At 37.4% G+C, this 14,156-nt stretch overlaps 1 protein-coding gene across 7 annotated transcripts in view; it reads left to right on the forward strand.

The window, feature by feature from the left end:
* The window catches only part of PEX5L (peroxisomal biogenesis factor 5 like), a 301,860-nt gene that overhangs the window by 54,148 nt on the left and 233,556 nt on the right, over positions 1–14,156 (forward strand). For 2 of the 7 annotated variants that reach the window (XM_053565446.1, XM_053565449.1), the window contains exons 1-2: positions 10,188–10,341; positions 11,885–11,956. The exons of 2 other annotated variants lie outside the window; for them this stretch is intronic. In XM_053565446.1, coding sequence (XP_053421421.1) covers positions 10,249–10,341; positions 11,885–11,956 — 165 coding nt within the window. In that variant the 5' untranslated portion in view covers positions 10,188–10,248. Of the gene's footprint in view, positions 1–10,187; positions 10,342–11,884; positions 11,957–14,156 lie in introns of those variants that run through there. 3 more of the 7 variants (XM_053565453.1, XM_053565452.1, XM_053565447.1) reach the window with 3 other exon arrangements.

Raw genomic sequence — 14,156 nt, forward strand, 5'->3', positions numbered from 1 at the left:
TATATTATTCATTATGAAGAATCTGTCAGAGATTGTAGGAGTCCTCAAAGGAACACTTAGAGTCCTTCACCTAAGCTTCACCTCTTCATCACCAGAATTTCTCTCCTCTGTATTATCCAAGAAGTCTTTCTCATTGTCTCTCTAAAAATTTGTGACAGCCTTCCTCATGGAGGCATCTGAGATCTGGGGCTTAATTTTTAAAGAGAGAAAAAAAAAAGGAAAATGCAAAACTTAGAATTGCAGCTGGAAGAAGACTGTCAGTAGTCATCTGTACTCAAGGGGACTCTGATATTATAGAATAAATTCATGCTGTAGTTCTGAGGTGTGTTTACCTGCAGCTTAATATCTTTCAATATTTTGGATGTTACATGTAATTATTTTTAAATATTAATATCAGAAGTGTCTCACTAAGAAGAAAGAATCCTGTAACAAACTTTGAGTAAGAAGATAGATGTTAGGGCCAAATCTCCTGTACTCTAGCTTACTTGCTCAAGTTTTCTGCCATTGTAAAGTTTTATCCTCTTGACACATTAAAAGCAAGTGAAATACAGTAGAAGCAACTGGGATATTTCAACCAAACTCTTAAGTTTGCCATCTCAATTACTTTAAAACACATTAGGTTGATGATACCCCAAATACACTTAAGTAAACACATTTCTTTTTAGTATTTTATATTCCCTGGGCAGTTCAGTTCTTAGATTTGCATAAAGATTGTTGTTGGGGTCCAAAAAGCACAATAAATCCTTTCAGATCCTTTTAGATGCTCTATAGCACTGAACACTTTTATCTTTTTAAACAGACTCCCTTTGTTTTGTCAAATAGCAAGAAAGAACAATAAAAGTTTAGGTATTTCTTATGGCTTTACAAAATGCAAAAATATGTATCTTTCACTAAGTCCAATTCTTTTTCCTGTTTGTCAAATATTCTCTCTCACATGCGCCTTTCCCTGAATTTTTTCTAAAATAATTTCACATATTATTAAGTTAAACGAATGCCTAGGATGTGGCTATTGTAGGCCCATTCACTACTAATTTAAAAAAAAATAATCTGATGCACAAATGATGAATTAAGCATGCTGTTATTAAATTGGCATGTGGTGAGCTACCTCTGTCAGCTGTGTCTTCCCAGACTGCAGTCGTCCAGCACTGACCACTGCATTCGCTCCCAGCTGCTCGCCCTGCCTCCCGCCCTCTTTCCCCCGACGCATTCCCTACTATCAGCCAGTTGGTCGTGACTCCTTTTTAACAATGAAAATACATTGTGGCATTAGGAACGTTGAGAACCACTGCTCACATGATTTTTAAGTCTCAACCTAACTCTCCAGCCTTATTAGGCATCACTGACTCAACCCTAACCTCTGCTCCAGCTGCCTTATGCCCCCTCAGACCCCTGAAGGCCCCTCCACCTCTCACCGTGGGGTCTTCCTTCTGCATCACTCTTCCATAGCCTACCCACTACCTATGCCTACACACACCATGTCCTCTACCCACCTGGGGGCTCCTGCCCATCCTTCCCAAGGAGGCCTTCCCTGACTTTGAGCATAGGCAAAATTCTGCTGCTTCTTTCACATCTCTAACCCCTGTCCTAGGCACTCCACAAATTTATAATTGCTTAATTTCCTCCCTTCCCTAGTAGGCATCAAAATTTCTGAGGGCAGAGACCAAAACAATCCTGTGTGCTCTAGAGACCCAGAATTTAGCCCTTACATAGTGGATGACCAAAGATATTTCTAGAATTATTCAGTGACACAGTCCCTGACTTCAAGAAGCTCACAGTGGGCGGGGCGTGGTGGCTCATGCCTGTAATCCTAACACTCTGGAAGGCTGAGGCAGGTGGATCACCTGAGCTCAGGAGTTCTAGACCAGCCTGAGCAAGAGTGAGACCCTGTCTCTATTAAAAATACAAAAACTAGCTTGAGTTGTGGTGGGCACCTATAGTCCCAGCTGCTCAAGGGGCTGAGTTAAGAGGATGGCTTGAGGGTAGGAGTTTGAGGTTGCTGAGAGTTATGACGCCACAGCACTCTATCCAGGGCAATAGAATGAGACTCTGTCTAAAAAAAAAAAAAAAAAAAAAGAAAGAAAAGAAAAGAAGAAGCAATAAATATTCCAAAAGTGGGAAAATCTGTTTTACTATCAACTTAGATGTGATACTTATGTCTCTTTGGGAAAAGAAAACAAGTGTTTTCAATGTGTAGAATGTATTAAAAATAAAATTTTAGTAATGCACTTTTATTGTGAAGTTTAAAATACATAAAATGTTTAAAGTACAAGAATAAAATTAACCCGTGCATACCATGCCAAGGAAAAATTAAATTGCCATATTCAGGAAGCTCCCCATATCTTCCTTATTCTTGATAACCAAATAAAGGAGTTTTTTTTTGTTTGTGTGTTTGTTTTTGAAAGATAATTTCTTTCTTGATCAGCTGATTAAGGAATGTGGAATTTCCTCCAAAAATCAACAAAATCCCAAAACATACATACTCAAATGCATTCGTGTTTATTTTTTCCAGTAATAGATGTCATATTTGCTCAAAATGTCAGGTAATCCACTCCCTATTGCTTTTTTAGTGACCTAAACATATTAATTAAATCTAGCATCCCTAGTGATAAAAGCATAATCGCAGATCAACAGGAAGCAAGCTTTGTAAACTAATGTAACTTTGCCCATACAAACTCATCAGATATTCAAATCTCACATTGTGATGCATTCTACCTTGCATCTTCTCAAATTGATCTTGCTTTCACGACTCAAATACATAATTTCTAGAAATCAAGACCCCTTTTGACATGAGCCAAGGATTCACAGAATATTTGAACTCCACTGGTTGATGGCCTTATATTACCTAAGTGAAATTATTTAAATTTTGCCTATTACTATAAGCTATCATATTTCCCCATCTCATTAGCAGTAGTATTTTCTATGTCAAGTGAGTTGTTGATATTTGAGATAAAATGGTATGTATAATTTGGATTTGGCTATGTGTCTGTGGATTTTGCTGTTTCAATTTTTTTTAACAGATTGTCACATGCCCAATAAATAAACAAGGTACCTGTGACCCAAGATCTTACACATTCTATGGCTTAGAAGAGCTCCCTCAACAAGTGGTTGCCCAGAAGCTTTTATTCATAAAGAAGATGGATGGGAGCCCCAGACAGGCCCACCTCTTAGGAATTGTCACATTTTATCTATAATGTTGTCATTATGAATTTATAAGACATTGGAGAGAAGGCTGAACAAAAGCCATAGGGAGACCAATGGAGAAATAATAAGAACTGTGTTGTTGAGTTAGGTTGCCTGCAGTTATCAAGGCGTGGGAGAGAACCTAGAAGTGAGAGTAATGGGTTCTGTTTTTACTCTCAGGAATACAGAAGATTTATCCTAAGCTGTCATGGCTGTATGTAGTAGATCCATATGAAATCTAAAAAAATGATAATAACCCTCAAGAGTTATTTGAGCCATAATAGAAATGCTGATTGTAAGTCAATCACTTAGACGTAGATGAAAGGTAAACAGCCTTCTGCATGAATCTTATGGCTAAAGCACAAACTTTGGGTTGACTGTTATCAGAAACAAAATTTCACAGACGAATCTTTTCTCAAGCACGTGTCAAAGTGTCAAAAACATGTGCTGGTGTAGAAAAGGTAGGAGGATTGCTTGAGCCCAGGAGTTTGAGGTTGCTGTGAGCTACGATGCAACAGCACTCTAGCCAGGGTGACAGAGTGAGAGTCTGTCTCAAAAAAATAAAATAAATACAATAAAAAGAAAAGGTAGGAAAATAGAGGAATAATACAGTTGGCTACCAAATGCTTGCAGAGCAGTTAGTGTTTTTCTTTCTTTTTTATTAAGCAGAGTACAGTTTTATTTACAAGGTCATAAAACCATGGTATCCATGTCAGCAGCAGGTGTGGGATGCAGGTGTGCTAGTTGCCAGTGAGAAGAAAGTGGAGCTGCTGGAAAAGCCAGTGCCGGGCAACCTGTGTCTGAGACTGCCACAGCAGGGTGCCATCCCCCATCTCACGTGGCCAGTGCATGGAAAAATAAGAAGTAAGGTCAACCAGGATCAGAAGCAGAACATCAAGCATTAAGTTTTAATTTTAAACAGATTATTTCTTACTTTTCTCAAGCAGCAAAGATACAGAATGCACGGTTTACCTTCTTTCTTTCTTTTTTTTTTTTTGCAGTTTTTGGCCGGGGCCAGGTTTGAACCCACCACCTCCAGTACATGGGGCCGGTGCCCTACTCCTTGAGCCATAAGCGCCACCCACAGTTTACCTTTTTTTCATAGGCCGTAGAAAGATTTTTATGAGGTGAGTGTGTTTACTTGCCCTTTGAGGATCCAAAAGAAGCCATCAGTGCTTTTGGGCTCACTGCTGTCTTAAACCAATAGCTGCTCCTTCCTCTTGTGTGGGTGATGACCGTCATAAAACCACTAAAGGGGAACCAGCGCTTGTTAATTCCATCTTGCTTTGGAAGTAACACTACATAATGCCACGAGATTATCAGATTAAGATGTACTACCTGCCAACCATCAGTGTCTGCAGCAGGCAGAAAACAGTTTTTACGTATTAGTCATTACATCCTCCTCTGCTACATGAACAGCTTCTAGGGCAAGTCTAAAGGGAAGGAGGATGGTTTCTGTACAAGTAAGAACCTGCCTGCTGCAAGGAGAATTGGGACTCAGAATTTTCTGTTTAAAAGGAACTTTTTTGTTTGTTTTTTTCTTTGAATCTGGTTTTAAGGGTGAGTGGAGTTAAGAATTTGCTCATTGTCCTCAAAGTAATGTGGAACATCGCTGAATCTGACATAATCGAAATTTCAAGCTTTGTTTTTGTATTCTGCCTACTTGATCTCAAAATGCCACCCAAGTGCTGTTCCCTGAAGCATGTGTAACCCCTCTGAGAAGCCACTAGCTGTCTGAGCCCTGCCCTGAGGCTTGCTGCTTATGTTGCATGCACCAGAGGTGAATACTGCCCAGTAAGTGAGGTTGTTTACTGTTTTTCATAGATGCAGGAAACACTGGTGATCAAAGGATATAAAATTGAGGACGTGGTGATTAAAATCAACTTGAACTGCCTATATTGCACCGTGGATTTGTCCCCAAAAGTTGAGTTGTTTGATCACTCGGTTTTGACTGCAAACTATAAAAATCTCTTTGATCAGAAATCCTCTTCTCTATTTCTAGTGATAGGACCTATCACTAGTACTTATTGCTAGAAATGTAGTTCAATGATTTTCTTTTCAAATAAAAGCAACCACTTACTGGAGGTGAATAAATCCTGAACTTTGAGTGCTTTATTAAAAAATCTTTTCTGAGTTTTTAAAAGTAGATAAAATAAAATAAAAGTTGGAGAAAATACATAGAAATATAAAGTATACTATACTTTAAAAGTATATTACAGCAGATAGATCAATAAATATGAAAAAAGTAATAGAAGCGTAATAGAAGGTTACTGGTAGAGTATAGGTAGTTAAATATACAGGGACTTTCTTTAAAATTCTTTTAACTTAACAGTATGTTTGAAACTTTTCCTGATAAAATACTAAGAAAGATATGTAATAAGGTACATGCCTAAAATTGAATTTGTGCATTTAAGAAAATGTCACTGCATAATGACTTGAGATTGAGTGATATTAATGGATATCTATGTTGGAGAATTCTTACTTTTTGGAAATCTTGGAAAATAGAAAATATTTTTAAGGAGCATTATAAACTCTTCAGGTTATTATTTTACAGACCAACAAGTACCCTTAAGATATAAAAGCCAGTCTTAAGGAGGAACTGCCAGGCTATAGTAAAAATTGCATTGTGTTCAAGTAGTTGAGATAGGAGAGAAACATTGTATTGTGGATCACTTCCATTTTATTATCCAACTAGTAAGTCACCAGAATATCTACTTTGCCAATTAGATTTGGCCTCTAAATAGAAACATTATTAAATATCCAGACTTTTGCATATGACTTAAATAGTTTAAGATGCTGCAAAATTTTTGTTTGTTTTCTCACCCAGAAAAGTGCATGCAGAGCTGAGTTTGATTGCCTAGGCCTGACCCAAACTAAAAGAGTGAACCCTGTGGCTATTCTGTTTTATCATAACATGGTCACGGTTGGGGGGGAGGGGGTCAAATATATCTTGTGCCTATCTCTTAAAAAGAAAAACATCATTCTTAAAAAATGCCGGAAGTATTACAAGCCCCTCCACAAATAATTCTCTGTAAAAATGATATTTTCCCTTCAGAAAGTTGATTTCCCCATACATGAGAAAAATTAAAAATCAGAAAATTGTTCTTTTAACTAGGACAGCTTTTACTTTTGTAAAAGGACTGTTTGGACTGATTTCCTAAAAAAGGGGGAAATTCTCAAGCTCTTCTTCCAGGCCTTTTGGGAGAAACTTCCCCTTCCTTACTTCCTGTTTGCTCTTTTCATCTCTCTTTGTCACAGAGGTGGCGTTTATGGCTGTGCTGGCACTGTGGATCTTTAAAAGAGAACAAAATATTGTCACAGATGTGAGAATCTTAATATTATAAGGGAGAGTCAAGAGGAAAGGGGCATATTAAATACAATAAACAAAACGTTCAGTCCACTATCTACCACACTTGCCAGGAGGGATGTAGCATAAATTTCTACATTAAAAAACAAAACAAATAAACAAACAAAACCTTTATTTCCAGGAACATCCTAAAAGGTAAGCCCCAACCCAGTTTTATTTTTTTCTTTCCTTTTTTTTTTTGCAAAGTAGTTATTAAATGAGTCTTTCAATGGCAATTTTCTGGGTCTCTTTAGCAATCACATTTTGTTTCCTATTTTTTAATTATAAAGGAAATGTATTCTTATTTCAAAAAGTACTCCCAAGGATAAAGAGAAAAGCATAAATCCCACACAATTTCATTTCCCAGAGAAAAGGACTTTTAATATTTGGTATATACATTCTTCCAGATTACTTCCTACAAATATATAGCCCATAATTGTAAATTTAAAAAGAGAAACAGTTTTCTCCAAAAGGTCTCTGCTCTTACTTTCTTATTTCATGAATTGTCACTCCCTCGCTCTCTGCTATCTACATTTTTATTTTTTTTAACTAGTTCCTTCTTCTTGAACTAAACATGCTCAATACCCTTGCCCAAAGAAAGGGGGAGAAACTGTAACTTTGTTCCTGCATTCGTACCCTGTATCCTTTGTCCTTCAACTCACGTTCTTGCTTCTGCTTTCCATTTCATTCAGGCTTTCCTAAAGAAAAGTAAATCTTTTCTCTGTCTTCATGCCCTTACCAACTACGTATTCAATTAATTTGCTGTAACCTGGCTTCTGTCTTCACTGCTCCTTCTGTTCCTAAAGTCATTAGTGACTTCCCAAATGTCAAACACGATGAGAGTTTGTGGCTCATATCCTTATTTAACCTCTTGTCAGCATCTCACACTATCTAGAATGCTCCTTTCCTTGACTATATTTCACTGGTTCTCCCCCTGCTCTAACCGTTCCTCTTCCTCATCCTTCACTAAGCTTTCTTTTTTGAAGAATGGCTTCACTAAGCCATTCTTTTTTTCTTATCCTTTCTTTCTCTCTCTCTCTCTCTCTCTCTTTTTTTTTTTTTTTTGAGTCAGAGTCTCATTTTGTCACCCTGGGTAGAGTGCCATAGTGTCATAGTTCACAGCAACCTCAAACTCTTGGGCTCAAGCTGTTCTCTTGCCTCAGCCTCCCGAGTAACATTGATTAAATGCTGCAGCCATTCTCCAGGACCTCAGTTCTCATCTCTTCTTGTCTTCAGTGTGCCCATCCACTCCTGCAATCTCTTTTATCCCCAGCCGACTGCACACCTGCCCTCACATCTTCCCATAAAGACCCCTGGACCCTCATGACCGCCTGGACTTTACCACATGGATGAACTTTCCAGAGACACCACAAACTCTGGATCTTCTCAGTACCTTGCCTTTTCTCCCAGTCTTTCTCCTTTGATTCTTAAGAAAGAAACTGTACAAAAGTCTTCAGGGAAAAGCAGATATAAGGAAATCATCTTTTAGGACGAGAAAAACCTGAGCACTTTTGCAGGCAGTGGGAAGGAAGGTAATGAAGAAGAGACTGAAGATAGGGGAATAAAGAGGGTAAGAACTGAATCCTGACGGAGGACGGTGGGAAGGCCTTGTCCCCTCGCACCTGTATTGTATATTCTGCATTACTCATGCTTCAATTCCTGTCTACTGTGTATCATTCATAGCAGTACTGAGAAAAAAATTTCTAAAATATTTGTATGCAAACCTTTACACTTATTTTGTCATCCGTAGATAAGCAACTGTGGCTAATTTATGCAGTTAGCTAAATCGAGTGCTTCTTTCCCTTTCAAAATTTCCTTTATATATTCCATTCCTAATGAGTGTGAAGAATCTTTTTAATTCGATTTATACATGATCTTAGATTAGATTAAAATTAGATATTAGAAAACTATTATCTTCCAATTAAAACTCTTACTTTTTAATAAACTCATTCTGAAATGAACACGTTACTTCATTATTCAGGCTCTATCCTGTCATATTTTGTTACTGTGTTGCTTACTTGCAAAATGTTCCTGTATATTACACTACTATGTAAAAACCCTATATATACCTGTTCCTATAATATTGTTTTCCTATAGAGTTTCCAGGTTTAATAGAAGTTTATTTAACTTAAGTGTATAAACTCCCCTTTCAGTTTTACTTTTGCAGTAGAGAGAACAAAGTGGTAGGAATCAGGAGGTAGATGGGAGAATGGAGATTTGGTGGAAGTCTGCAAAGAGGGATGATTTCCAGTCAGGCTGAACGTTCTTGAGAAAACTATACATCTAATTCAACAGTATTAAAAAAGTGATGAGCACTAAGAAAGAACTACTGAGTTCTCCTTCAGGTTAGTCAGAAAAGGTGCTGAATGGGGCGGAAGATGTTTGGACATCTGTCCTGACCTGAAAGCTGCTTATAGGCAGTGTCAACAAATGAAGACTGTTTCTTTTTTTCTCCCTCACTTCTTCCACCTTCAGATCTATTTTAGCTCCGTTGCACTCATGCTGGCTCTTCCGCTCGCTTAGGGGAATGCACACAAGGGCAGCGTGCTGGGGCTGGGGTGGAGCGGGCCCAACCTCCTCCCGGTGGCAATCCTCAGCTCCAGAGTCTGGCCACCAAGGTGGGAGGAGCACAGAATGCCAGTTGCCCTCTGGTTTCTCCTCCCACAGAAGCCCTGCCCCCTCACACTTGGTCAGTGGAGAGATTAGCTTTATTTTTCCTTCTATTTTGATCCTTTGGCTAATGTAAAAGACCACGCAGAAGTGTGGACTTGCTTTTTGTTCTTGCCAAAAGTGCACAGATAGAAGACAGGGATCCCTGGCTGGGAGGAGGGAGGCGAGCTGAAGAGCCTGGCTGGGCTGGCTGATCTAAGCAGTCCAAGTGGGAAGCTGAGTGCTTGAAAGAGGATTATGCTCGCACTAGAAATAAGCAGTAAGTGAGCGGATACCGTCATGGCTTAAAAAGGGATTCATCCTCCCAGGGTGATGGGGTGACCTGGGAAGAATTCCTGAATTCTAGAGTAAACTGCAAGGCTGTGCTTCTGTGTACTGCCGTGTGCTGTGTGGAGATTAGGGGCTCAAGTACAAAATCAGAACTCTAAATGCCTTCTCCCACTCTTGGAAAATTCCAACTTCGATTTAGAGTAGTTGGGGACATAATTTTCTTTTTCCCTGACCTAGCCTCTTCCAGAAAAATTTACTACTAAATCAGATAAGGAGTTGGAATTATATTGGGGAGGTGGAATTTGATACTAGCAGAAATTGCAGTCTTGATTTATGTTCTATAAGTGCTGACATTATTATTATATCCATTGGCAGTGACTGTAAAGAAAGTCTAGGGTGGAAGATTAAAAAGGGGAAATTAGGAGCTTTTATGACAAAGAAGTTGAGTAGTCCATATGCATGAAATTAATTATAAAAATATATAAATAATAGAAATATTTTTTAATATCAGGGTATCAGTATTTTTAAATATCAGAAACAGGAGTAGCAGTCAGGGAACATAAAAGTGCATGGATAAAAATTAGTTAGAAAAAGAAATTTTTATTCAATGACTTTTTGTACTAGCCAGAAGTTTCACAGTGTTTACAGAGTCAAGACAATGATTCAGGAATACTTCAATTACTGTTGTACATTATTAATACTGTTGTTGGGCAAGATCTGTCGTGCTCTGGTCAGCAAGTTCTGGCAATGAGGCCCCTGCCTCTGGCGCAAAGAATTCTGGGATGTCTGACAGTGAAATGGATAGAAGGACCCACATTCCATCTCTACTTAATGTCCTTTTGTCCAGAAATCGGGTTGTGCAAATGAGCTACTTGGTACGTATACGGATCAATATTGGGAAAGGCATTTATAAATGTTTTGCATTAGAGGCTCTGGACATTTCCTTATGGCAGCCAATGGTCTAACACAAGCCAAGAGCAAAGTGATAGAAAGGAAATCAGCTTGATTGAAGTCAAACTTGTACTTCCTGTTTTCCATCAATTCTGCAATGAAACCTCAAATGAGGACAAGAATAGTAATAGAAGGATTGTGGCCATTTGCTCTATTCTAAGTGGCTAAGTTCATTAATATATGAATGAGAATTGGGGTTTCATTTACACATCCTAATACTTGAAGACTCAGAAATGTCTTTATTACAGTCACAAAAACCACAAAAGTAGGTATGTTTTTATGGAAGAAATATACAAATCTGGTTTTTAAAATGGTGTAGGGGAAAAAAACAGATAAGCACTGTGCCCACATTGTGAAGAATTATATCATGTTCACTGAATGATATATTTCTTCCTCCAATAAGATGGGAATCCTAGTATAACACAGTAGATGCAAACATAAGAAATATTTTTAGTTTCTTTAATTCAAGTTGATGTGGTTAATAAGTAAAGCATTTTTTAAATAAATAAATAATCTTGGACTATATAGCTAACTATGTAGCAAAGTTGTTGTTTTTTTTTTTTAGCCTTTGCTACTGATATGAAGAAAGAACGTGACATTTCTAGTATTCCCATCAGCTGTTGCATTGGGAGAAAAAAGGATTCAGACATATTATCTTTCTCCTATAACAAAACTATAAAATGATTGTCATGATCTGTCTTTTTCTAACTTTAGATTAACAATATAGATTTTGTTATGGGCGAAATAGATGGAGAATGGTTACTGGGACAAAAAAATGATAAATGTCAATAAAGTGCATTATTAATGTACTCTTAAAATGATCTGTAGTCTTCTAACTTTTCTACCTAGTTCTGAAAATTATTTGTCTTTTAAAGATTATTTCTGAGTTATTTTTTCCCAATATTAGCATTCATCTGATTTATAAGCAAATGTTGAAAATCAAAAGATTCATTATCTGAGTTGTATAATACTTCTTTTATTCTTAAGGCACTAAAACAAAACTTTTAACAGTTGAAGTCTTTTTTTTTTTTTTTATTGTTGGGAATTCATTGAGGGTACAATAAGCCAGGTTACACTGATTGCAATTGTTAGGTAAAGTCCCTCTTGCAATTATGTCTTGCCCCCATAAAGTGTTGAAGTCTTAATAATATAAAACTAAATGAAGTTTCTGCCCATAAGAAAAATGTGCCAGGACTCTTTTAGGAATTGTTTATCTCAAAGTGTTGAAGAATCCTTTCTGAAACTATAGAACTCAAAAGAGAAACATAAGAATATTAAGAAAGATAAACTTAATGAATAATTATAAGCCAATAGTTTGACATTAAGAACACTTGCTATTGTACATGAGAGATTAAAGAATGATGTTTTATCACTAGTGAATGAGGATAAGATTTTTATGTTTAAGTGGGAATTAAGATTATCAATGGATAGAAACTAAATGATCATTTAAAATTATTCTTTCACAAGAAAAGTAAAGAACAAGGATATGGAAAACTAAGCAGTGATGAAGACCTCGAAATAATTGTTGATCAAAAGCAGGTAAGTGAATACTTACATACATTTTCTACTGTTATACTATGGAGTTTTGGCCACTAAAGCTTTTTAGGTGATCATCCCTTCCCTCGTACCAGTCTTGCTGAGACCTGTGTAACAAGACAGATTTTGAGTGTAGCTAAGCCTCTCCCTCTGATGCCTGTGTCTGCTGACTGATGCGTGATGCCAACACGCATGTTCTTACGGAAGAATGATGAAAAACAAAGCCAGAACAATGTAAGAGGATTTGGGGAAAATAAAGCCTCTGCTTGATACAGTGAGTCAAAACAACAATGATAATTGGTTGGAATAAAAAAATACTTAACAAAAAAGTATATTATTTTGGGCGGCACCTGTGGCTCAAAGGAGTAGGGCACTGGCCCCATATACTGTAGGTTGCGGGTTCAAACCCAGCCCCGGCCAAAAACTGATAAAAACAAAAGTATATTATTTTAAAAATGAGAAACACTGTAATTTATCTATCTGAATATTATTTAAAGGAAGGAGAAATAAAAAACTTTAAAAAACTGAGAACTTTAAAGCATATGTGTATATATTGCCCAATTTAATTTCTCATATTATCTGCAGTCAATGGAGAGATGATTTTAAAAACAAAAAAGAAGCGATTTAATAGTCTGTAATACAGCCTGTAATTTGAGAAAGCTCTAGCTTGGATGTTATATGGGCCCATAAGGTGAAATGAAAACTGCTTAATGGACCATAAACAATGACACACCAGGTAATGGCGGGTATCCAGCCTGTGCCACTGAATCGGCCATAGCCCTTAAAAATTTTTGTCAATAATCAGGGAGACAAGAGATTAATGACTGCACATCTCTGTAATGTGTAAGTGGCCCGGCATCTGAGGGTGATGTAAGCTCAGGTGTAAATAGAGAAATAATCCAAAGGGATCTGAGCAGATGAGTTGAGAAAGGAGACAGGAATTGCAGAAAGGTAAGCTGAATAGGGACAATTTCCGATTCGTAGTTTGTTATACATCATTTAATGATTGCATTAAAAGAGCCACAGTGTGTATTTCTGACAAAAAGGAAAATGAGCATCAGAAGGTAGTCACCAGAAGCACCTGTTTGGGGGGCTTCCTTCATAGGTCTGAAATAACTGAGTTAACTGAAGTGATCTCTGGAGAAAACAGCCAAGCAAAGCATCTCCATGGAGGTGCAGAATGCTCTCCGCCTCTGAGTTTTTCTTAGCTTATCATTACTCTCCTGCTCCTGAATATAATAGGGTGGGGGGTGTGAGGCTTTATCCCTGTATTTCTGCTATTGGTGCAGACTGTCAGTTTAGTTGATAAGGTAAGTGTGGCTGGAGCACAGATGCTCTGCTGGGCTATTAACTATTATTTTAACTTTGCCTGATTAATTATATGGGCCATGCAATCTGTGCTTCACACTGACTCCACCCAAGGGCTAGGAATCGGCTGAATGAACTAGTTAAAATATAATTGAGTATATTATGAGAACACACATGTGTATACATTTTTCTATTGAAATGTAAAGTTAACTTTTTAATTTTTTTCTTAGCCATGTAGAAAGTAAATTCATACTTCGTGTTCTTCCTCTCTGCTATCTTCCTACCCCAAAACTTCTATTTTCTTTCCCCTTGTTGCCTAAATCCTTGTGTTGTAACTAAATCATGGTGTTTCAAAAATTATAGAATTACATTTTGAAATCTTTGGACTGGAAAGCCCAAAGAAATCATTGTTCTTTTTCCTCATGCTAGCTTTCACAAAATGTATATTATTATGACTAAACACATTTTATTCAATGTTAAGTGAGCCTTAAAGAAAAAATGAACCAACTTTCCTGCTTCAGAAAGTAGCACTTTACCTGGATCAAACGAAAGTGGATTCTGTGTGCTCAGAGTTACTGTTTGCCTCAGTGGTTAGCATGTTCCTTCCAGGGCCCATGTACGAGTTGGTGCCACTTGGCAGTGACTCAGCTTTACTGAGTTATTCATGTCAAAACGTTTTGTAAAATGAGTAATTATGAATATGAGTTGGCTTTGGTGTTTGCTATTGGCAGTAAAAGTAGTCCTTCCTTTTGGGGGAAGTTTATTTGGTGTTGATGTTGTGAGCAAATCCTAGGTTAAAACAGTGAAACTATTGATATCCCAAAGAAAAATACTTTGGGGGAACACTGCAATTAGTCTTTATAAAACCACAAAAATGTATTCCTTCATTTAAGAG

Source organism: Nycticebus coucang, chromosome 16 (assembly GCF_027406575.1).
Source record: "Nycticebus coucang isolate mNycCou1 chromosome 16, mNycCou1.pri, whole genome shotgun sequence".
In the NCBI taxonomy this organism is placed as follows: Eukaryota; Metazoa; Chordata; class Mammalia; order Primates; family Lorisidae; genus Nycticebus; species Nycticebus coucang.